This window comes from Lithobates pipiens, unplaced genomic scaffold, assembly GCF_037356315.1.
Source record: "Lithobates pipiens isolate NorthernLeopardFrog02 unplaced genomic scaffold, aLitPip1_a1.2 Scaffold_1, whole genome shotgun sequence".
NCBI lineage: Eukaryota > Metazoa > Chordata > Amphibia > Anura > Ranidae > Lithobates > Lithobates pipiens.
This window is the reverse complement of record NW_027507685.1, coordinates 231,396,492-231,421,740: the sequence shown is the minus strand read 5'-3', so window position 1 is coordinate 231,421,740 and position 25,249 is coordinate 231,396,492. Positions and strand designations below refer to the sequence as shown.

General features: G+C 44.5%; 1 protein-coding gene across 1 annotated transcript; it reads left to right on the top strand.

Moving 5' to 3' along the window:
* Positions 1-1,099: 1,099 nt before the first annotated feature.
* Positions 1,100-24,757, top strand: PSMB8 (proteasome 20S subunit beta 8). Its single transcript, XM_077484608.1, has 8 exons — positions 1,100-1,251; positions 1,475-1,636; positions 7,784-7,928; positions 10,913-11,024; positions 13,880-14,009; positions 16,020-16,224; positions 22,572-23,463; positions 23,903-24,757. Exons 2-7 carry the CDS (start codon positions 1,505-1,507, stop codon positions 22,661-22,663), a joined length of 816 nt encoding a protein of 271 aa, XP_077340734.1. The 5' UTR covers positions 1,100-1,251; positions 1,475-1,504; the 3' UTR covers positions 22,664-23,463; positions 23,903-24,757.
* Positions 24,758-25,249: the final 492 nt, after the last annotated feature.

The following is a 25,249-nucleotide window of genomic DNA, read 5'->3' as shown; positions in this document are numbered from 1 at the left end:
CACTTTGAGGGCTTACAATGTTGTGGCAAAACCAACACCTTGTTCCGCCATTTCTGCAGAGCATATAGGGCAGGCCCCTACTTTCAAACATCCAATTTACAAACATCTCCTACTTGCAAACGGAAGGAGACAACAGCAAGTGAGATGAAAAAAGATGGACGACAAAACAAATTATACAGGGGTGATAACCCTTCCCTATGTTTTCCAAAAAGCTTAAAAATAGTTTTTTTGACTGGAGCTACATTTTAAAAATGTACCAGTTGAAAATTACAAACAGATTCAACTTAACACAACAAACCTACACAGTCCCTGTCTTGTTTGCACCGCCTGTATACTGCTATTCTGAGTATATAGGGCCTGGGGGCCACACGCATTTCCTTTTTTTAATATGGGTACGGGGTTCCCCTTAATATGCGTACAAGACCCAAATAGGCTGGTAATGGGCAGGGAGGGCTACCTATGCCATTTTTCTGAATGATTTTCAACCATATTGCAGGAACCAGATATAACATTAAAACCGCAAGCAGTTTTAAATGGTGTTATTTCCGTTTAATGTCATTTTGTGCAGGGACTGTTCTAAACACGGGAAACATGTGGCACTTCACAGGCATACTACAGACACCCCCCAGGCACCATATTTAAAGGAATATTTCATTTTTTTTTTCACTTTAATTGTCATTAAAATCAGTGCTCCCGCCAAAACGGCCGTTTTTAAAACTTTTTTTTGCAGTGACCCATGTCCCCTGAGGCAGGAGTCAGGTCCCCAAACCCTTTTTAGGACAGTATCTTGCATATCAGGCGTTAAAATTAGCACTTTCCATTTCGAACGTTCGAGTCCCATAGACTTCAATGGGGTTCTAACGTTCGTTACGAACGCGGGGTCCGTTCGAAAGTTCTGGTGCGAACCGAACCGGGGGGTGTTCGGCTCATCCCTACTGGCCACACTCAACTAAATGTTTCCAAATTTGCTAAACCTTTTCCTGACGTTTTAATAGAGAGTTTTATTCCCAGTTATGATTTCTCGCCCCACTGAAGAGCCGACAAACAAAGTGAATTGTCCAGGCGTGACAATTGGGTAAATGGATCTGCCTTTTATTCTTTTCTATTCTCACATTACTGTAACTGGCAGCAGCAGGCTGGGGGAGGGGTGGATAGATGTACAACACTACTTTCACTTTCTGTATGGGAAAGAAGACGGTGGAGGACTGAACGCAGAAAATATATACCGAATATAAAAAAAGAAGAGTGAAGGTAAAGAAAAAAAGAGGAGAGAGAGAGTGTGAGAGAGAGAAAGAGAGAGAGAGAAAAAAAGAGAGAAGAGAGAAAAAAGCGAGCTAGAAAGAGAGAGAGATCAGATCACATCGATAGTGAAGGAAGTGAAAATTAGGCCAGTACAACTGCAGAGTAGATTTCACATTTATCTTCAAGCCAATAGAAGTTTATAATTTTAAAAAAGTAACAATTTTATTCACAGGGAAAATACCGCTAAATCAGCAACTCCAAGATGGCGCTTCTAAGTTTATGTGGACCCCCACATACCCGGGACTGGCAGTTGCCCATCAGTGGTGGAAAAATGACTCCTACCGTCCCCCTCAATCTGCACAACACTGAGATTGCGATTCCTCCTGGATATCAGGTATGAATACGTTTTATATATATATATATATATATATATATATATATATATATATATATATATATATATATATATATATATATATAAATATATATATATATTGAACATTTTTGTCTATTTTTAACCCTTTGAGGACCATAAGATTACCATCATCAATATAAAAAATAATTATACTTTTTTCCCTTTAAGAATGTATTTGAACAATAAATAAAATCATTTCCACACTTGTGTCATTTTTGGGGGAGGAATTAAGACACTATTTGTTGATAAGAACTAATATTTTGACTCAAATCACAAAAAAAAAAAAAAAAAAAGTATTTTAAGTTCCTAATCAGATGATACAGGCAATTAAAAACATGGGACAAATACGTCCCTTGGTCCTCAAAGGGTTAAACATTTATAAATGATAACTTTAGGGTAATCAATAGCAGATAAATAGCAGATTGTGAGTTAAATATATATAAGCGGTATTAAACCCAAAAACAAAAATGTAATATATTGTATTTTACTAACTTGTAGAAGTGGTGGCTGCATTCGTTTTCTTTTCTTTTTATTTTCACCTGGTGATCTGTCCAGTAAAGGCTGGTACACGCAGGCCGAATATTGTCCGGTATGGGTCAGTTCAACAGAAACCGGGCAACTTTTGCCCTGTGTGTGCAACAGCCGGTCTGATGAAACCAGCTTCATTTCCAATGGCCAATGGCTGCAAGCGCTGATCAGTGTGTCCTGGTGGGGTGCAGTCCCCTGTCAGAACACAATAGCACAGCAAGGGAAATTGCTGTGCTAACATCACTTAGGCCCCTTTCACATAGGGACGGTGGGTGCGTCGGCGGTAAAGTGCTGCTATTTTTAGCGGCACTTTACCGTCAATTTTCGCAGCGCTATTTGGTCGCTAGCGGGGACTTTTACCCCCTTTAACATCACTTAAAATGAAGTTCCACCCATACAAAAAGTGTAGCTGCTGACTTTTAATAATCGGGCAAGAAAAGGAACCGCTGCTCCAGGTGTATAAAAATAAAGCTGATTGGAGTATCTTGCAGAGTGCTAGCCCCGGCCCGCCTCCATAGGAAACTTGGAAAGAAGAAACAAATGGCTGCACATCCAGAACTTCCGATTGCCTTTTATTTTGTTTCATAAATATAACACCAAATACACCAAACTGTGGTCATGTAGACGCGTTTCACAATCATTACCAATAATTAAGCACAAGATGTAGGTGGATCCCTGAAGTCTCACTTTTGAGACAGAGAAAGGGAATGAGGAAACACATTCCCCAGCTCCTTTCTGTAGCCTCAGCTGCACTGTAGGTGAATGAACAGGAGACAGAGGCGCCTGTTAATTCATAAACTGAAGCATAGTAAACAGTTTACTACACCTTGGTTATGAATGAACGCAGTGAGTGATTGGTACCAATCACTCAATGTGCACACTTAGGAAAAGGAAGGGGCAGGGGAGATGATTTAAATAAGATATAGAGATTATTATTTTATTTTTTTCTCTTTTCTTCTCGACTAGATTATAGTAGTGAAGTTGAGGTTAAGTATATAGTTAAGGGGGATAGGGGTGATGGGTAAGAGAACAAAGTCATTTAGGGTGAAATCGGGGCGGTAGCTATATGTAGTTACCTTAACCCTAGATCCACCCCTTAATCAAATAAATAAATTCACAATTCTTAATTTTTAAATGTCTGTGTTTTTTCAGGGTTAAAGCGGGGGTCCACCCTAAAGTGGACCTTCCGCTCATAGGAATCCTCCCCCCCTCCGGCGACACAATTGGCACCTTTCAGGGGGGAGGGGGTGCAGGTACCTGTACAGTACAGGTATCTGCACCCACTTCCTGGATAGCTCTCCGCAGAAAGGGGCGTAGATTATGCCCCTTTCCGAAAGTCCCCCGCTGCCTGCTGGGAAACACACGGATCCCAGAGGCAGCGGGTCCATCCTCATTGCGCAGCGCGACTCGCGCATGCACAGTATGGAACCGGGAAATGAAGCCGAAAGGCTCCACTTCCTGATTCCCATACCCAAGATGGCGTTGGCAGCACCCGAGAGACGATCGAGAGATCGGCTTCGGGGGCCGACATCGCGGACGTGCTGGGCAGGTAAGTGTCACTATTTTAAAAGTCAGCAGCTGCAGTATTTGTAGCCGCTGGCTTTTTAAAAAAAAAAAAACGTGGAACTCCCGGCGGACTCCCGCTTTAATAAGGAGAAGTGTTACTGTTCATAGTGAGTTGGTTGGAGATTTAGAGGGGAGGGAAGGGGTTTTGATAATTAGAATTCAGTAGAAAGAGGTGATGGGCAGGGAAATGCGGTAATTAGGGTAGAATTGGGGCGGCAGCTATATGCAGTTATCTCTAGATCCACCCCCTAATCAAATAAAGAACTCACAGAGTTTTAGGTATCTGTGGTTTTTCACGGTTAATAAGGGGGTGTGGTTATGTTTTTAGCGAATTGTTGGTTGGAGATCTAGGGGGGAGGGAAGGGGTATAGATAGGTAGAACCAGGGAAGGTTTCCATAAACGGGGCCCTTGGTTCTCCCTTCTTAATTAGTAATATTAAAATATTTAGTTATTTATGTATTTTCATTTTCCCTATTTTTATTTTTTTTTTGGGAGGAGAGGAGAAGGGATTTTTTTGTTTTTTTAAATCTTTATTTAAGGAATGCGGTTTGTATAATATGACATTATAACACATATGTCCACCTACGACATTCGATGTTTGACAATCGGAACAATTTGTCAAAGAAGTCAGCATATAATATACATTTTTATTTTTCGTGACTCGTCATAGTGTTGTACGTCACCGCGTTCTTGACAGTCGGAATTTGGTGTGACCGTGTGTAGGCAACACAAGCTTGAGCGGAATTCCATCAGAAAAACCATCCAAGGCTTTTCCAATGAGAATTCTGATCGTGTGTACGTGGCATAAGAAATCCCCAGGCTCCAGGTCCGAAAGTGGACTTTACTAAATAATGAGGAAACTGAAAAGCCAGTTTCCTCTCAAACAAGAAAATACCCTGGGGCCCCTCAACCTGCCTGGTTGAGAATCCTGGACGCATATACTGGTGGGGTACCACACTACCACAGTATGTATACTGTAAATATATTTTTTTTCAACATTCTCCTTATCAGTCTGATGACGTCACTGGTCCTTCCTCTTCTCATCTGGTGGCTGCAGTCTTTAGCCCTGCATTGAATGGCGCATGCTTAACCCCCCTGGCGGTATTCCCGAGTCTGGCTCGGGGTGGAGATTCTATACAAAAAGCGGTATCCCCGAGCCAGACTCGGGACCGCATCGCTGAATGCAGGGAGAGTTTTACTTACCTTGTCCCCTGGATGCAGCGATGTCCCTGCGCTGTACGAGCGAGCCGTGTCTCGCTCGATCTATAACAGAGCCGATCTCCGTTCCCTGCGAGCCTTGCGACGCACGGGGACAGAGAACAGCGCCAAATTCAAAAAGTGAAACACACACATTACATACAGTATAATGTAATCTTAAAGATTACATTGCTGTATATAATAATTTCACATCCCCTTTGTCTCTAGTGGTCTGCCCAGTGCCCTGCATGTAGTTTTATATAAAAACTGTTCTTTATGCCTGGAAACTGGAGATTGTCCATAGCAACCATGTTGTAATAAAAACCGCCGCTTTATTACATCTTTTTTTTTTTTTTAACTAACCTTTGTTTTATCATTGCTGAGTGCATCCATCTTGATTGTGGGCATGCGAAGCCCACTAGCACTGTTTTTTGGGATAAGGTGCTATCCAGCATGCACCTCCCATTCTCATGCATGCGCATTGCACACTGGCTGTAGCACAGGGATTGTATCTGGTTGCCATCACAACGGGCATCATCAGAGGAAGTGCCTGCCCCGTTGTTATGGCAACTAATCAAATCAATCAAGGAGTCAATGGGTGATGCCCATTGACTCCTGGGAATGATGACACACATCTCCCAGGCGCAAAATTGCCACTGGAAATTACGTACATCGTTGCTGCCCCAAAGGAGGAAGAAAAAACAATAGACCATAGCAACAAGGTACACGGACCTAGAAAAAAAAATTGCCAGATGTTTTTTGTGGTGCGGGACTGTAGCCATTGCAGCAAAGAAGAAATGATGGGTGGAACTCTGCTTTAATGACAGTGTAGTAATATTCGGAGCCCAGGCCAGGCATGTACTGGCCATCGGGACTACCGGGAGTTTCCCGGTGGGCCGATGGCTCAGTGGGCCACTCTGATGTAAGGGGGCTGGTGATGGGACACTCTGATGTAAGGGGGCTGGTGATGGGACACTCTGATGTAAGGGGGCTGGTGATGGGACACTCTGATGTAAGGGGGCTGGTGATGGGACACTCTGATGTAAGAGGCTGGTGATGGGACACTCTGATGTAAGAGGCTGGTGATGGGACACTCTGATGTAAGAGGCTGGTGATGGGACACTCTGATGTAAGGTGGTGCTGATGGGACACTCTGTTGTAAGTGGGTGCTGATGGGACACTCAAAATGTAAGTGGGCCCGTCTGGATGAAGTCCAGGGCCAAATTTCTGTCCCAGTCCAGCCCTGGCCCAGGCTGGTGTAATGATGTCCCCTCAGGGGATAGGTTAATGACAGTCTGGACTCTGGAAGTGGGTTGAGTGAAGCTGGCTGTCATTCAACCCGAAGTGACAGAATGGGATCACTGCATGGGACAGTTCCGGATTGAATGTGAGCATTGCAACAAGAGATGCTGACTCATTTTTACATAATTTGCTCTACACGTTTTAAATATTTTTCCTATAGATTTTTCCAATTAACCACTTGAGACCCGCGCTATAGCCGAATGACGGCTACAGCGCGGATCTCCTTTGCCGGGACTATGTCTATTGACGTCGTCCCGTGCACGAGCGGCCTGCGCGCCCCCTGAGGGGCACGCGCGGCGCTCTCTGTGATCGGCGAGTCTATGAGACTCGCCTGATCACCGATCCGAGCAAGGGGTCGATCCCGACCCCTTATCACGTGATCAGCTATCAGCCAATGACAGCTGATCATGTGATATAACAGAGCCGGTAATCGGCTATTATTCCTCCTCGTGCTGACAGCGCGAGGAGAAAAAAAAAGAGCCGATCACCGGCGGCCGTGATCGGGACATCAGTCCCGATCACGGCCAGCCCTGCCAGTGCCCACCTGCCCCCTGCCAGTGCCCACCTGCCCCCTCATCACTAAAGATCATTAAAAAATAAGTGCCCCCCCATAAGTGCCACCCAGCAGTGCCCACATTGCCACCCAGCAGTGCCCACAGTGCCACCTAGCAGTGCCCACAATCTGCCTCAACAAAAGTGCGGCACCCCAGTGCCACATATCCGTGCCCATCAGTGTCATCTACCAGTGCCCATCAGTGCCCAGCAGTGCCGCCCATCAGTGCCCAGCAGTGCCACCTATCAGTGCCACCTATCAGTGCCCATCAGTCCCATCTATCAGTGGTACCCATCAGTGCCCCTTAGTGCCACCCATCCGTGCCACCCATCTGTGCCACCCATCTGTGCCATCTTATCTGTGCCCATCTTTGCCCATCAGTGCCGCCTTATCTGTGCCTATTAGTGCCGCTTTAACTATGCCTATCAGTGCCCACCAGTGCAGCCTATCAGTGCCCACCAATGCAGCCTATCAGTGCCCACAAATGCAGCCTATCAGTGCCCACCAGTGCAGCCTATCAGTGCCGCCTCATCAGCGCACTTCAATGAAGGAGAAAAATTACCTGTTTGCAAAATTTTATAACAAACTATTAAACATGATTTTTATTTGCATTTTTTTTGTTTGTTTAGCAGAAAATAAAACTCCCAGCTGTAATTAAATACCACCAAAAAAAAGCTCTATATGTGGGAAAAAAATGATAAAAATTTCATTTGGGTACAGTGTTGTATGCCCGCGCAATTGTCATTCAAAGTGCATCAGCGCTGAAAGCTGAAAATTGGTCTGAGACTGAGGGGGGTTTAAGTGCCCAGTAAGCAAGTGGTTAAAGCCAAGGGTTCTACTTTAAGGCAAGGTGAACATTCCAGTTTTCCTGCAGATGCATTATTTCATGGGAAACAATTACAGTTGGCTGACACAGAATTGTTGCTTCTTATAATATATGTACTGTATGTACTGTATGTACTGTATTCTCTCTACACAGACAGCACAGTTTCTCCGACGTATGGAGACCGGAGACAATGGTGTGAAGATCGAGCCTTGGCATGGGACCACAACTCTGTCTTTCAAGTTTCAGCACGGGGTGATAGTGGCGGTAGATTCAAGAGCATCTGCTGGGAATTATATTAGTATGTGATTCCATTTAATTGATCCACAATTGTAGAACTCCTGTCGGAACATACTGTGTGATAGGGCTGAATTTGAATGAATGATGGCTAAAGAGCTATAGTTACATATAGTTACATAGTAGGTGAGGTTGAAAAAAGACACAAGTCCATCAAGTCCAACCTATGTGTGTGATTATATGTCAGTATTACATTGTATATCCCTGTATGTTGCAGTTGTTCAGGTGCTTATCTAATAGTTTTTTGAAACTATCAATGCCCCTCTGCTGAAACCACTGCCTGTGGAAGGGAATTCAACATCCTTGCCGCTCTCACAGTAAAGAACCCTCTACGTAGTTTAAGGTTAAACCTCTTTTCTTCTAATTTTGCCCATGGGTCTTGTTAAACTACCTTTTGTAAAAAAGTTTTATCCCTATTGTGAGGTCACCAGTACGGTATTTGTATATTGAAATCATATCCCCTCTCAAGTGTCTCTTCTCCAGAGAGAATACGTTCAGTGCTCGCAACCTTTTCTCATAACTAATATCCTCCAGACCCTTTATTAGCTTTGTTGCTATTCTTTGTACTCGCTCCATTTCCAATAAATCCTTCCTGAGGACTGGTGCCCAGAACTGGACAGCATACTCCAGGTGCGGCCGGACCAGAGTCTTGTAGAGCTCACACTTTAGCAGCAGAAATCGATGAAAGTGACTTGTATTACTATAGAAGTTAATGGAAGCTTGGCTTATGGGAGTGATAGAGTGGACTGCTGAAGTCATTCAAGTTGTTTTCTTAGCAGCTTACTTTCCCCTGCTCACCCCTCCTGGTTCAGCTCCCTTTGCTCAGCAATGGTTCGGAAGCTCAACTCTTCCTGCTCCCCCTCCCAACAGTGAATGAACAACTCAGTTCTCTCTTCCCCCTTCCAGCTTAGACTCAGTAGCTCAGCTCAGCTAGCACCCCACTCAGCCTTTGGGAGCCAGTCAGCTGCTGCTTTTCGAGCATTCTGGTCCAACAGAAGCCAGCCAAATGGCCGGCTTCTGTCGGGCCAGCTGCCATACACATGGGCCAAATTTTGGCGTTTTTTTATTGAGCCGAGCCCATATCGCCCCAACATTCAGTCCGTGTGTGTACTAGGCTTAAATGAGTTGTAAAGGGAAAAGGTTATTTATCTTAATGTGATCTATGCATTAAGATTAAAATCCTTCTGTGTGTAGCAGCCACCCCAGCAACCCCCTAATTACTTGCAAGAGCCCCATCTCTTTCCAGCGATGTCCACAAGTGTCTTAACCATCCAGGACTCTCCTGATTGGTTGAGACATAGCAGCAGTGCCATTGGCTCATGTGGCTGTCAATCAAAGTCAGTTAGCCAATCAGGCAGGGACGGGCCGGGTCTCTGTGTCTGAATGTATACACGGAGCTGTGACTCGGCTCGGGTGCCCCCATAGCAAGCTGCTTGTTGTGGGGGCCCTCGATAGGAGGGAGGGGCCAGGAGCACAGGAGAGGGACCTGAGAAGAGGAGGATCTCGGCTGCTCTGTGCTAAACCAACTGCACAGAGAAAGGAAAGTATAACATGTTTGTTATTTTTTATTTTTTTTAAAAGAGACTTTATAATTACTTTAAGAACCTCAGTTCCCCTTTTTCAGCATGGGAGCTGATTGTTTCCCTAATTTAGATCTGCTCAGTGGTGACAGGTTATAAGGAGGAGTGCACATATACAAATACTTTAAATCTTATACATTTATGTGACATGGGACACCATAAATGTCATTTTTTTCACAGAAAAAGGTGTGTCGTTTTTTGGATATTGGGTTAAGACACAGGCAATTTTAAAAGTATAATATACATTTAATATACATCTTAAACCGATCGCTCCAGTAAAAGTCATAATGATATATATATATATATATATGTATATATATATACACAGTATATATACAGGATCTTCCTTCTGGGACGAAAGCCATGCATACCAATTTGATGCAGTGTGTGGCGTATAGTCTGAGCACTGACAGGCTGACCCCCCACCCCTTCAGCCTCTGCATCAATGCTGGCAGAACTCAAACGTCTATTTCCCAAAGACAACCTCTGGATATGACGCTGAGCACGTGCACTCAACTTCTTTGGTCGACCATGGCGAAGGCCTGTTCTGAGTGGAACATGTCCTGTTAAACCGCTGTATGGTCTTGGCCACCATGCTGCAGCTCAGTTTCAGGGTCTTGGCAATCTTTATGTAGAGTAAGGATGAGGTCAGGCGTGTTCACATAGAACACGTGCAGAGCCCGCCAGGAAGTGGGCGCAGCGCTGCGCTAATCACAGGCAGTGAGACATTGCCCCGATGTGCGGCTGCAGAGATCGGGCAATGTCTCACTGCCTGTGATTAGCGCTGCAACCACTTCCTGGCGGGCTCTGCACGTGTTCCATGCGAACACGCCTGAGCTCATCCCTAATGTAGAGCAACAATTCTTTTTTTCATATCCTCAGAGTTTTTTGGCATGAGGTTCCATGTTGAACTTCCAGTGACCAGTATGAGAGAGTGAGAGCGATAACACTAAATTTCACACACCTGCTCCCCATTCGCACGTGAGACCTTGTAACACTAACGAGTCACATGACACCGGGGAGGGAAAATGGCTAATTGGGCCAAATTTGGACATTTTCACTTAGGGGTGTACTCACTTTTGCCAGCAGTTTAGACATTAATGGCTGTGTGTTGAGTTATTTTGAGGGGACAGCAAATTTAATCTGTTATACAAACTGTACACTCACTACTTTACATTGTAGCAAAGTGTCATTTCTTCAGTGTTGTCACATGAAAAGATAGAATAAAATATTTTCAAAAATGTGAGGGGTGTACACACTTTTGTGAGATACTGCGTATGTATATATATATATAGTTACTCCCAAGTTTCCATATACTGTAATATATTTCCTTGTCCACCATATATTTCATTTTCATAATGTTGTTGTTTTTCTGTCCTCTGATTTGTCTGCACTTTTTATTTTATAGGCACTCTGAAATTTAATAAAGTGGTTGAGATTAACCCTTACTTGCTTGGCACCTTGGCCGGCTCTGCAGCAGATTGCCAGTACTGGCAAAGATGTCTTGCAAAAGAGTGCAGGTAAGCAATATCTGCCTAGACCAAGAACAATACAAGTCTATGTGAGTACATTTACATTGAGGGGTATGACTGATACTACAGAGCACATGAGAGTGAGCACAGGAAGCTGAATATTAACAGAGAAAGGGATATTTTAAGGCGTTTTCAGCCACAATTATTAACATGCAAGGGGTACAAGAATATAAAGAGATAAAAAAGTGTAACATTTTAATTGGGATTAAAATCACTTGTTATAGTTATTATGCTACTTTTTAATTTATTGATTTGTTTTACTGTTTTTTACTGTTGATCATGTGTATCTTAAAAAAAATCAATAAATAAAGTTGAATTTGAATTTTTGTTGTTATTGCATAGTTACATTGGTCCAGCTTGGCACAATGCAAGTATGCATATCATACCCGGTGGGTTGCTGGAGAAGCTGGAAATCACTTTAGTAGTCAGTGCTACTACAGTGATAGCCGCAATCTTCTAGGTCCTGTGCTGAGTTGCTTCCCCTTTGCACACTGGGGGGGGGGGGGGGGTAACTCACTTGGCATAGCTTCATAGAAGACCTTCTATTTTTTTTAAATACTTTGCATCCAATGTACATATATAAATGTCCTGATGGGAAGTGGTTGATACCAGGGTCCTGGTAGCAATGGTTTCCTCATTTCAGGGAGCCCTGGATTGTGGTAAGCAGTTGGGACAGCTGCCTACAGAGAAGATTGAGGAATATCCATAACCCTATCTCCTCTGATTCCCCAAGCAATGATTATTTTGTCCTTCCGGTTTCAAGGCCGTCATTTTCTGGCTGTTACAGACTGTTACCATCTGTGATTGGCTGGTTGCGTTGGAGAGCAGGGGAGACATCATGGGTTGAATAGACCCCTGATGTCTCCATAAATAGGATATGTCACCTGCCCAAAGCTATCACAAGGTGGATTGTTAGCTCCCTTGTAATAGCAGTAAAATTTATTGGAAAAAAAATGTGTAAATAAATAAAATAAATAAAAATAGTCTAAAAATGTAAAAGCACCCCTATCCAATATACACAAGAAAGCAAACACGCACGTAAGGTCCAGCACACACATGTAAACAGTGATTGCACCACATGTGTGAAGCATTGCCACCAACGTCGGAGTGAGGCCATTATTCACAATTAAAGGGGTTGTAAAGGCTCGTGTTTTTTCACCTTAATGCATCCTATGCATTAAGGTGAAAAAACACCTTGCTGTCATGGGCCCCCCAGCCCCCCCGTTTTACTTACCTGAGCCCGTTCACCTGCTGTGCCCGTCCCCTGGCGTCCTCTTCTCCACTGTGTCTGGGAGTTGATTGGATAAATTGATAGCAGCGCAGCCACTGGCTCACACTGCTGTTAGCCACATCCAATGACGCGGCCGCTGGGGGGCGGGACCGAGTCATACACTTGACTCAATGGACGCCAACTGTATGACATGGGAGCGCGCCCACAAGCTAACCCCCTCAGGAAAGAGCTTCCCAGAGGGGGTTAGCTTTAGCGGGGAGGAGCCGAGACAGCCACCGTGGGACCCCAGAACAGTAGGATCGGGGGCCACTCAAAACAAACTGCACAATGGAGGTAGGTATAACATGTTTGTTATTTCAAAAAAAAAAAAAAATCGAACCTTTTACAACCCCTTTCATGTAAACAGAAAACCTGCAAATGCTTTAGACCCCTTTCACACCAGGGCGTTTTGCAGGCGCTATAGCGTTAGAAATAGCGCCTGCAATCCGCCCTAAAGAAGCTGCACCATTGTGTGCAGTGTGAAAGCCCCGAGGGCTTTCACACTACAGCGGTGCGCTGGCAGGACGCCAGAAAAAAGTCCTGCCAGCAGCTTCTTTGGAGCGGTGAAGGAGCGGTGTGTTTACCGCTGTTTCTAAAATCTGACTTAGTGTATCTTTATTTATTTGCCTATAAGTATATTTGCGGATGTGGCAAGGGAGTGTTATTTGTAATTGTAGCAACTGATATGAATCATACCACATGCCAAGTTATAGATACTATATAAACATCAAACAGACAAGAAAAGAGTGGTAACAGCTCAAAAGTCTTACAAATTCCATTCTATCGTGTACGAAAAATGTGTTCAAACCAAGCAACTAAACATGTATTTGTAATTACCCCTAAACTGAGCCACAGGCCCACCCACTATGCCTGGACTAATACCTATACCTCTATACCCTGCTAATAGACCAGACCTCCGTCCATCAATACCAGGGGCGGACTGACAACTCATGGGGCCCCCGGGCAATAGGAGATTATGGGGCCCCCAGGCAATCAGAGATTATGGGGCCACACAGTATACACACACACAGTATACACATACATGTACACACATTTTACACAGACATGTTTCTATTGGCTGAGAAGGTACTGGAAAGGTGGGGCAGCTATAATCTTGGGCTTTTTAGACCAAAAGGATGTTGGTAAGGAACATTTCAGAGATAGATGTAAAAAAAACACAGATTTTTACATACTGTCCCTGGTTTTACTGAGGCTGGCAACCCTGATAGGGCCCCCTAGTGGTCCGGGGCCAAATGGTCCGTCCGCCCCTGATCAATACATCAGTATCAGTTATTATATTACACACAAAAATATGATAATCTTCAATGGCAGGTGGTTCTGTGTCCATAAAATATACAGGAATTGTTCTGCAGTGGAACTTGAGAAAAGGTGTAAGCACCTCCTTTGATGCCTTTTTGGCCCCATAGACTTCAATGGGAGCACATGAAAGATACATGAAACACGCAATAATAAAGTATTAAAATGCAGACTCATATTTGTGAATCTAACTGTATCAAACAGTAATTGAATTTTATAGATTGTTGCTTATTTTCTAAACATTTCTGTGCTTCAGATTATACCAGCTACGGAATAACTCAAGGATATCAGTGTCTGCCGCCTCCAAACTTCTGTGTAACATGATGCTGCAGTACCGAGGGACAGGCCTGTGTGTGGGCAGCATGATCTGCGGCTGGGATAAGAAGGTAACCCACCTCCCTTCCCCACCATTTTTTTCTGATGTTGGTTGGACTTCATTTTTCAGACCTCAGTAGACTTTTCATGAATATGGAAACGGTCTGTGGTAGGGTTAATATTCATTCTTTCATTAGGCAGGTTTAGATGACCTCTTCTGTGTTAGTCTTGTTTGTGTCCCCATTGGAGGGTTTTTCCTATCTTCCTGCTGTGGTGACACCTAGGGCATTGATTTAACCAGGGCTGACTTTAATATTAATTGGACCCTGGGCAAACATTTTCTTGGGCCCTCTGAAATCCACTTATAAACTATTTGCAGGCTCATCAATGTAGCCCCAGCAGTGCCAATCAGTGACACCAATCAGTGCCCAGGGCCGTCTTCAATATTGATTGGACCCTGGGAAAAAGTTTATTTGGGCCCCCACCCCCATAAAATTTCACTCTCCACCTGCTCTGAGACATACAATAAATAGCAGCTTGATTTAAAAACAGTTTACTGTATCAGATCAGGCAGCAATTGCGATTGGTTGCCAGAGGATACAGTGTATCACTACCGCTTACTGATTGGTTGCTCTAGAGGTTACAGCACACATTACGGCTCACTGATTAGTTGCTAGATGTTACAGCACACAAATTTCTGCTTGTTGATTGGTTGCTAGAGATTACTATACAGTAATACTGCTCACTGATTGGTTGCTTGAGGTTACAGCACATCATCTCCTCACTGCAGGGGGCAAGATATAAATATGAATGCCGCCTTTATTTACATATCTATGCCATCGGATGCAGCAATTTACATATAAATACCAGTTATTTACATGTAAACACAGGGTCTGCAGGTGAGTCATCTGTACACAATAATAGGGCAGAGCTGGGCAGCATTAGTAGCAGCACTTCACACTGAGATATCAGGACAAAGCAAGGGACTTAAACTTTAAGGGACAGGGGAATTTAAAGCGGGAGTCCACCGGGACTCCGCGTTTTTTTTTTTTTTTTTTAAAAGCCAGCAGCTACAAATACTGCAGCTGCTGACTTTTAAATAGTGACACTTACCTGTCCAGCGCGCCCGCGATGTCGGCACCCGAAGCCGATCGCTCGCTCGGCTGCCGGGTCCCGCCGCCATCTTGGGTATGGGAATCAGGAAATGGAGCCTTTCGGCTTCATTTCCCGGTTCCCTACTGCGCATGCGCGAGCCGCGCGGCGCAATCCGGACGGTCCCCGCTGCCTCTGGGAGCTGTGTGTTTCCCAGCAGGCAGCGGGGCACTTGCTGAAGGGGGCGGGCGCTTGCGGAACGGGGGCGTAACCTACGCTCGTTCCGCAGACAGCTAGCCCAGAAGTGGGTGCAGTTACCTGGATTATCCAGGTAACTGCACCCCCCTCCCCCCTGAAAGGTGCCGATTGTGGCGCCGGAGGGGGGGAGGGATCAGATGAGCGGAGGTCCATTTTAGGGTGGACCTCCGCTTTAAACTGGGATAGTTGCCAAGTATGAGGCAGCTGCGTTGGGCCCCTTTTGCCCTGCCTTAAAAACTATGCTTATGCTTTACCAAAGCATAGTCTACTATAGTTTACTATGATTTGGTTATGAATGAACACAGTGAATGTATTCACTGTGTTTATTTAGCAAAGGAAAGTGCCAGTAAATTACATATTTACTAGCCCCTTCCCCCACTTTCCATCCTGAAACATCCCCCCCCCCCCAGCAGCCAGGGAGAGAGGAGGGAAGCCAATAGCACTGGGGCAGGGGACCATTACGGGGGAAGCCTGGGCAGTAGGGGAAATTGGCATCGCACATGGTGATTAGGGTGTGCCCAGACACTCCTAGCACACCCTCTGTGCACGCCTATGGTTTGGGGGGTTTTACATATTCTCCAGGCCTAAAATTATTTTTTAATGTCTACAAAAACAGTAGCAAAAGGGTTAAAGCTGAATTACCTTTGGAAACTTTGTTGGAGTTAGTTGTCACATTGTGGTTCCTGAGATAAGAATATACTTTAATGCACACACATTGCACCAATTTGCAGGGTCCTGGTCTGTACTATGTGGATGAAAATGGCCTGCGGTTGTCTGGCAATAGGTTTTCTGTGGGATCAGGAAGCTCGCACGCGTATGGTGTGATGGACAGCGGATACCGTTATGATCTGACCATTGAAGAGGCTTATGACCTTGGCTGCAGAGCAATTAGCTATGCCACACATCGTGATGGGGTTTCTGGAGGAGTAGTCAACTGTGAGTAACTGATCTAATCATTATCAGCTTTATTCAGTCTGAAACTCAATAGCCAGAATTAGCGGAGACTGGTTTGCCAGAACCATATTGGAAATTGCAAAGGACTTTAATTCAGACTGGGTAAGAAACACTGAAGACATGTTTGTTAAAGTGTATCTAAAGTGTACCTAAAACTAAAAATTGCAATACCAGCCCTTAGATTTGGTAGCTGCATTCGTTTTCTTTTTTTGGCTTTTCACCTTCATTTTTACCTGATAATCCTGTGATTAACACTCCCTTACCCAGACAGATCTGACTTTTTGATTTGGACACCAAACACATCTTCCTACCTTCATCTCTATTACAAGACAATAAATGTGCAGAGGCTCATCCATCAACCTTCTGTCAGTAATCTCATGATCCTGGTACACAACTGCTTGAGATTGCTGGAACATCAACTGTTGACCCCTTGCTTTCTATTACATATGCAAGTACATATGCAGTAGCAATAATGGGAGGACAATCTTCTCACTAATCTCTGCAGCCAGCTTTCGTGGAGGTAACAAAGAATGGGCAGTATATCTAGGCAGGGCCAGATTAATGCCGCGTATACACGATCGGAATTGCGGCCAGAAAAAGACCGATGAGAGATTTTTATCGGAAAATGCGACCGTGTGTATGCTCCATCAGAATTTAGCTGTCCTACTATAGCGTGTTCTCAATTTTCCAGACGGAAAAAACTTTCTATCGGTAATTCCGATCGTGTGTATGCAATTCCGACACGCCAAAAATCACGCATGCTCAGATTCAACTACGAGACAGAAGCTATTGGCTACTGGCTATTGAACTTCCTTTTTCTAGTCACGTTGTACGTGTTGTAGGTCACTGCGTTATAAATGATCGGAATTTGATGTGATCGTGTGTAGGCAAGACAGCTTGAGCCGAATTCCGTCGGAATTCCGTCGGGAAAACCATCAGAGCTTTTTCCGACGAGAATTCCAAACGTGTGTACGCGGCATTAGAGTATCATGGGCCTGGTGCTGAGGATTTTGATGGCCCTTTTTATGGAAATAAATAAAATAAAAAATTCACACTGTATGCGCAAGAGAACCCATGTGAATGAGCCCTTCATTTTTTTTAAATTATTTATTACATTTTTTCATTATTTTCTTCATTTATTATTATTTGTTGGAGTTTTTTTTTTATATTTTTTTAATTTTTTCACAATACTTTTTTGGGAGAATGGAGCAGTGGAAGGTGTCAATACTGCATACACGGGGGGGGGGGGGGGGCCAGAGCAGGGGGAATCTAATGGACAGTCTTGGGTGCTCAGTACGGGGTGGGGGGGGGGGCGCAATTACAAGCACCGATCTCCCTCTAGAGGAGGTGGAGTGGCTTTCAGCTGCTTCATGGAGAGTCATAGAGGGGGAGGTGATGGTGCTTGTGATTGCCCACCGCACCGATCACTCCCGACTTTCAGATTCCCCTTGCTGCAGGAGGTACAAGGAGCATCTCATGCAGTGCAGAATCCAACTGGTCAGTCCGTCTCTGCTGGGCCTATATTAAGGTGGGTGCCTGGAGCTGCAGCTCCAATAGACCACATGGCCTTGATAGTATGTGCTGAGCCAGGGGCAGCTTTATTGTTAATTTCTGCCTAAATTAATAAATTGGTTTTACTAGACCCCGTCATGTCAAAAGAGGGGCCCAAGAGGTGAGAGCAGAGGAGGAACTTTTTTTGGGGCGTAGGTAGAAAACCTCAGGAGTGAGGGGGTGTAGGTGGGGTTGGTGGGTGCCTGTCAGGAAGGCTATACAGGGCCCCATGATTTCTAACAGCAGCTCTGCCAGTCCCAGGTCCATCTTTAATATTGATTGTACCCTGGGCAAACATTTTCTTGCCCCCTCCCCCTCCATGCAGTTTTGCTCTCCACCTGCTCTGAGACATACAATAAATAGCAGCTAGACTTATAATCTGTTTACTGGATCAGATCAGGCTGCAATTGAGATTTGTGCCCTGATGTTACAGTATATCATTACCGTTCACTGAGTGGTTGCTAGAGGTTACAGCGCACATTACGGCTCACTGATTAGTTGGAAGAAAAGAACAGCTTCACACATCATGAACGTTCCAACAATTTTATTCCAAAAATTGCAAATGACAGCCAACAAAGTCTGAGTGTCCGAACCCAGGAGGTGACGCGTGCGTTTCACACTGACCTCAGTGTTTCTGACCACTAATGTAATAGGGGTTTACACGGACCACTAATTTAATAGGGGCTTACAATGACCACTAATTTAATAGGGGTTTACACTGACCACTAATTTAATAGGGGTTTACACGGACCACTAATTTAATAGGGGATTACAATGACCACTAATTTAATAGGGGCTTACAATGACCACTAATGTAATAGGGGTTCACACTGACCACTAATGTAATAGGGGTTTACACTGACCACAAACGTAATAGGGGCTTACAATGACCACTAATGTAATAGGGGTTTACACTGACCACTAATGTAATAGGGGTTTACACTGACCACTAATGTAATAGAAGATGTGTACCTTGGCACTTTGTGATTTTGAAAAAAGGGTTAGGGATTTGCTTCCGCATTTCTAGTGCAAAAAGCAGCCAATTGAAATGAATGGGATGCTCTACACGTGACCTACATCTTTATCCACCCTGTCAGTACACCTTTGCATCCCAAAACCCCTGCTAACCTCTGCACCCCAAACCTCCCCCATTCTCTCCACTCCAACCCTCACTCTTAACGCTATCTGCCTCCTCTGCTCATCCTTGCACCCATCTACCTTACCTCTATACATCCCCTTCTTGCTCACCTGTGCACCCCAAACTGTAATTCATTCTCTGCCTACCTCTGTGCACCCCACACTACCCCCCTACACTAATTTGCTTACCTGTGCAGAACAGTCTAATGTTAGCCTTATTGACCACATGACTTTCAAGTGTGACCCTTTATCTCCCCAGTGGGCAGCATTCAGCAGAGGTGATGGTGGATATGACCTCAGAGGGACATGATATACATATGAATGCCACCTCTATTTACATATTAATGCAGCCGGTATGTTGCTATTTACATATGAATGCCGCCGCTATTTACATATCAATGTTGGTATTTACATGTAAACACAGGGTCTGCAGGTGAGTCATCTGTACACAACAATAGGGGAGAGCTGGTCAGCATTAGTAACAAAACTTCAACTGAGATATCGGGACACAGCATGGGACTAAAACCTCAAGGGATAAGGGAATTTAAACTGGCATAGTTAGCAAGTATGAGGTAGCTGATTTGGGCCCCACAACAATGATAGGGCCCAGGGCAGCTGCCCCTTTTGGCCTGCCTTAAAGACGGCCCTGGCCAGTCCATATAGCAACTTTTGGCACTTAGTTTCCTTCTAGCAGTTTGCACATCTAACAGTCCACAGCAAGATTACTCACAGTGTTCCAGGAGCTATCTGTCACCCAGCATCCGCAGGTAGGTCCTCAATGAGGGAGATAAAAATATTCTTCTTCATATCCAGGACTTCAGGTTAGGGTCCTCCAGCAAATAACATTGCCAAAAGCAATCTTCCCGACCCTCGGCCCAGATCTTTCTGAGACCCAGTCTGCAATCGTCTGTCTCAGGAGCTCTCTCTCCTAGAACCCCCCCCTCCCATATAAACACAGTGCACTATGCTTCAGTTATGAGTGAACACAATGAGTGATCAGAACAGATCACACATTGTGTTAATTCAGGAGAAGGAAGAGGCTGGTAAATGTGACATATGACACTTCCCCTACTCTTCCCCTACTCTCCATCCTGAATGATCCTGTTGTGTCCTTGCAGCTGCCGGTGGTAAGAAGAGGAGGGAAGCCAGCTGCAGTGCGGGGGTGCACGCACAGGGGGGCCTGGGCAGAAGGGGGGAAACATATCCTGCACAGGGAGGGTGATTGGTGTGGCAGGGGGCAATCACTGGAACTGATCCCATGTATAACTCTCTCTGCAGCAGCTGAAAGCCAACAAGAGGGAGAGGAGAAGAAGCCAGCTTTCAGTTGCTGCAGAGCGAGCCATACATGGGATTGGTTCCAGTAATTGCCCCCCCCCCCCCTGCTGCACCAATCACATCTGATTCTCCCAGGTGCCTGGGCCTCCCCATTGGCCTGGGCCCTGTACAGGAGGACCATTGGTACCCCCCTTATCCATGGCCCTGGGATAGGTAATAAGGTAAGAGAGAGAAAGTTTCAACACAGAGGGAGCTTGAGGGCTGCAAAGGACAGAACAACCCCCTCTCAACTAGTACTTGTAAAAAGTCTCTTGGGCAGTACAGCTACATGGAGTTCTATGCCATTCCGTGTCACTGCATCAGCCACAGCAAGATGACGCTGAACATATATGCTGCACCATAATGTCAAATTAATGAGCCAATGAGGTGACATAAAACACACAATATATATTTTAATGGAAGTGAGGAAAGATTTGAACTTCTGACAATGTCTTCTTATTGTTGTCTAATAGGATGGAGGTGGTACCACTAAGCCCAAGGCTTTTTGCATACCGCATATTTTTATTACTGCTTCTCCCCTCCCCTTCTGTTTGTTTGCCCTTGTAATCTGTACTCGTGAGGAGTGTCACGTGACTTGAGAAAGTGCATGCATGCAAAACGTGGTGTCATAGTGATATGCGCATACTCTGGCATGCGTTCTATCTGATACCATCCCCAACAGCTCCTCTCTGGCCTTGCTCAACCCTTGGCATGGCCTTGTGATGTCATCTACGGCTCCCAAAGCTTGAATGTCCGGTGCGGCCCTGTGACATCATCTCCAGCTCCCGAAGCTTGGATGTCCAGTGTTCTGCTGAAAACTCCAACTCACCAAAATCTCCAACCAACTTCCAGTGACTTTCCAGCAGCAATGTTGTGGCTGTTTTCACACAACAATGGCAGCGTACACACTATGGTACATGATATAATGAGTGGACATTGTTAGTCCACCCGCTAGTAACCAATAACTTGGCTGCCTCCAAGGCAGCGACAACTTTTTTCCTTCTAAGACGGTGCTCTGTCAAAACAGCCAACTCATCGTGTACCATAGTGTATACGCTGCCGATGTTGTGTGTCAACTCATCAAAATCTTCAATTATTGCTGCTGTAGAGTCACCGGAAGGGACTTGGTTCTAGATCTTGGTGATTTGGAGTTTTCGGCAGAACACCAGCATGGCCCTGTGGCACCATCTCCAGCTCCTGGAGAGTCTCCACTCAGGTGGTTACCCAGGATTTCCGGAAGTAGTTCCCAGCGGTCCTACTTGCAGTAAGGATTCCTCCAGCTTCGGTACACCACCTCCATCTGTGGGCATGTAGCCTCCACATTGCCACCTTGTGACGGGGCCCGGGGTAATGGCTATATATGGTATATGATTCACCACAGCAGAACCACCCAGGCAGTAGTGTTTATACCATATTGTATTCCCAACAGAAGCCAGTGTGGTCTTTTTAATGTGACTCAATACTTGACCAATAAAATTGTGTGTTTTACTGTATTGGGACTCCAAATGAACTGTTTTTCTACCCCAACTGGGCACTGTGTATCCTCTGGACTAATTACATCTACAGTGTGGGGGCACAGCAAGTTCTAAGTGCTTACAAAGAGACTACTTGATGTGTTTATTCTTTATTTTGGTGCCTGATCCTTGGTTGTGTTCTTTATTGCTGTCTGTGCCTTCTTGTCCTGGTGACCATATCTCCCATTTCTTTCATTGATGTCACAGATAGTAAAAGAAGTAAAACCTCCCCAATGAGGTCACAAACCAAGATAAAATCATTACATAAGTTTTAGCTCTCCCCTACTCTATCCAAAACTAAAAAAATAAAAAATCCATGAGTAAAGCTTTATATACAAAATAACCTCATCCAAGTGTCATACGTGGTGTACATAGGGGCGGACTGACCATTTGGCCACTCGTGCACTGCCCGAGGGCCCCGGGCCACTAGGGGGCCCCATCAGGGTTGCCAGCCTCATTAAAATCAGGGACATTATGTAAAAATCTGTGTTTTTTTTTACATCTGTCTCTGAAACGTCCCTTACCGACATCCTTTTGGTCTAAAAATCCTGAGATTATAGCTGCCCCACCTCTCCAGTACCTTCTCAGCCAACAGAAACATGTCTGTGTATACATGTATGTGTATACTGTGTGATTGTATACTGTGTGTGTGTATACTATGTGGCCCCATAATCTCTGATTGCCCGGGGGCCCCATGAGCTGTCAGTCCGCCCCTGGAAGTACTGATCTATCACCACAAAGATGCTTAGATAAGAGAACCCAAATCGTATTTACAAAACCAACATCTGAACTTCTCTTTCTTCTTCCCGGCAGTGTATCACATGAAGGAAGATGGCTGGGTGAAGATTGGACAATACGATGTGAACGATTTGCTGTATAAATACTTTGACGAGAAGAGACAGTAACATGGAGGTCATCATCAAATGCATATCCAACCATCTTCCACTTTATGATAATTGTTTGGCCTAAGTGACGCAGAATGCCCAAAACGTCATCCTTTAAAGAGTAACTTCACTTTTTATTGAGAAATGTTTTTTTACCCTCTGAGTGATCTGTGTACATCACAAGGATTGTAACAAACTTTGTTGCAGATTCCTAAATTGTATTATTCTAAAGAAATCACTGTGTGTTTGTCTGTGTCCATGTGGAAAGTTAAATCTAATGGAAGTGGTTTCATAATTATCAATAGGCTGCTGCACTTTGCAGGGTTCAAATTAGGAAAATTGCAGGGTCTGCCTCCCTTTAGATGTTATTTCCCCTTGGGAGTAAAAAAAAAAAAATTATATTTCTGTTTAAGGGGATGCTAAAAATCTGACTTGTATCTTAGTGCAGACTTCTGGGAAAATCAGTGAGCCAATCACACAAGCAGGAAATGATGTTTCTGGGAGGTGTTCTGTACACATTTTGTATACAGAACACCTCCAGGTTGACACATTGAACTGCATTTTACAGAAAATTATGGGGGCTACAGATTGGAAAGGAAAGTTCATTTTTAATAACATTCAATGACAATATGACTTATGTCGCAATTATATACGATATATTATTCTTTTTTTTTATTTGCTATTTTTTTTCCCCCACGAAAGTGGAGTTACCCTTTAAGTTTACAATAGATGGAGCAATTTTCTTTCTTGCAACCATGGGTCGCAAGAAAGAAAAACTTTCAATTCCTGACTGTGCTGATGGAGGAATCCCTCCCTCTAAGGCCGCGTACACACGGGCGTACTGTTCGCCCAACTTTGTCCGCTGAACAGTGTTTCAGCGGACAGTCCGCTCGTGTGTGGGCTTCAGCGGACAGTTTCAGCGGACAGTCTGACGAACAAAGTTTTCGGAATTCCCGTAAGACAGTCCGCTGAAACTTGGTTTCAGCGGACAGTCCGCTCGTGTGTAGGCTTGTTCATCAAACTAAGTTCCGCGCATGCTCAGAAAGGATTTACACGCCGAAGGTTGCATTGCAGTGTATAGGACGTCGTTTTTCTAGTCCCGTCGTACGTGCCGTTCACGTCATCGCGCACGCTTTCAGCGGACTGTTCGTTCATCGTGTGTGGTCAAGTCCGCTCATGCAAATTTTGAGCAGACTGTTTGTCGGATTGTTTGACAAACTAAGTTGGGCGAACAGTCTGCCCGTGTGTACGCGGCCTAAGTCATTGTGTTCTCCTGGTGGTGGGAACTGTCGCCGCTGGGAGAACACAGAGATGACTGCTAGTGGCTGTAATAGCTGCTAACAATAATTATATGTAAAATCTGACAGGCTGGTTGTATCCAAGTTGATCGATCAACTGTCTGCCCATACATGGTTGGAATCTCAGCTGATACCTGCTGAACTGGCTGAGATTCGAACCGTCTATGGTGGGCTTTAGGGTACTTGCACATGGTAGTGATGTATGGCAGAAAGTTCCTGCATGCATTTGCAGGTTTTCACGTGTACACACACATAAAAAAATTGTGCATTTTCTTGAGCTGTGTCGAACGTGCGTAAAATACTGACCAGCAATGTTGATCTTTTAAAAAAAATGTTACCAATCTTTACATAGCACAAGTTTACGTGCCTGTGTGTATAGACCCATTGAAAACAATGGGCTGCATTTAGATTGGTAAAATGTTGGCATGGACATGGGCTTTACCAACCTACACATTACCATTTTCTAGTTGGTGGTTTATAAAGATCAGGATACAAGTTGAAATTTCATATAACCCGTCAGGACAGGAATTTGGGAGCTGTTGCTGACTACAAGCACAGGTTCCCGTGCTATCATTTCATCCTTGCTTTGCTACTTAGCCAATTGCTGACCAGAAACTCCTATACAGGCCAGGAATTCTCACTTCACTTGCTGCGTGGGTGTTCCCAAGTCTTCACGCAGTGGCAGCTCCCACCTGCTTTTTAGAATAATTCAATTTACATAGTTCTTAAATCATATCATTTGCATTTGATAAACCGTTAATCGCATCTTTCGTTTGTTCCTTATTTTTAACATGCAATAAAATTTCTATTTGCAGTAGATTTGTGACTTATTATTTTCTCATTCAGAACTAAAATATAGAACAATCGTGGTGATCCAACACTTTCACTTTGACCTGCAAGTTAATGATGATGGCATGTCTTTAAAGCAAAACTCCAGGAATTGCAGCACCTTTAAAAATCTTTTGACGTATAAGGGATTACACTGCATGTCCCTCCCTTCCACTGTCCATTTACTTTGTATTTTCTGAATGGGATCACATAATACAAGTCCTTCCACGATGGGGTAAGAAGAGAGGAGTAGCAGGCAAAGTGGCTGCAAATTACTCTGCAGCTAGTGTATTGGAGACCTGAAGTTCCAGTGTTGGAGCACTGGCAGTATAGAGATAGCTGTACTCCTGGTGCTCAGTAAAAAGTAATAAAAAAGTGATAAGTCCATGAGGTGGCATACACCCCATTGAACATACTGTAATCCCTTATAAGTCAGCAGATTTTTAAAGGTGCTGCAATTCCTGGAGTTTTGCTTTAAAGA

Coding starts and splice junctions, on each gene's coding strand:
- PSMB8 (XM_077484608.1), top strand. CDS start 1,505: ATGGCGCTTCTAAGTTTATGTGGACCCCCACATACCCGGGACTGGCAG. Junction 1,637..7,783: donor CGATTCCTCCTGGATATCAG/GTATGAATACGT, acceptor CTCTCTACACAG/ACAGCACAGTTTCTCCGACG. Junction 14,010..16,019: donor TCTGCGGCTGGGATAAGAAG/GTAACCCACCTC, acceptor ACCAATTTGCAG/GGTCCTGGTCTGTACTATGT.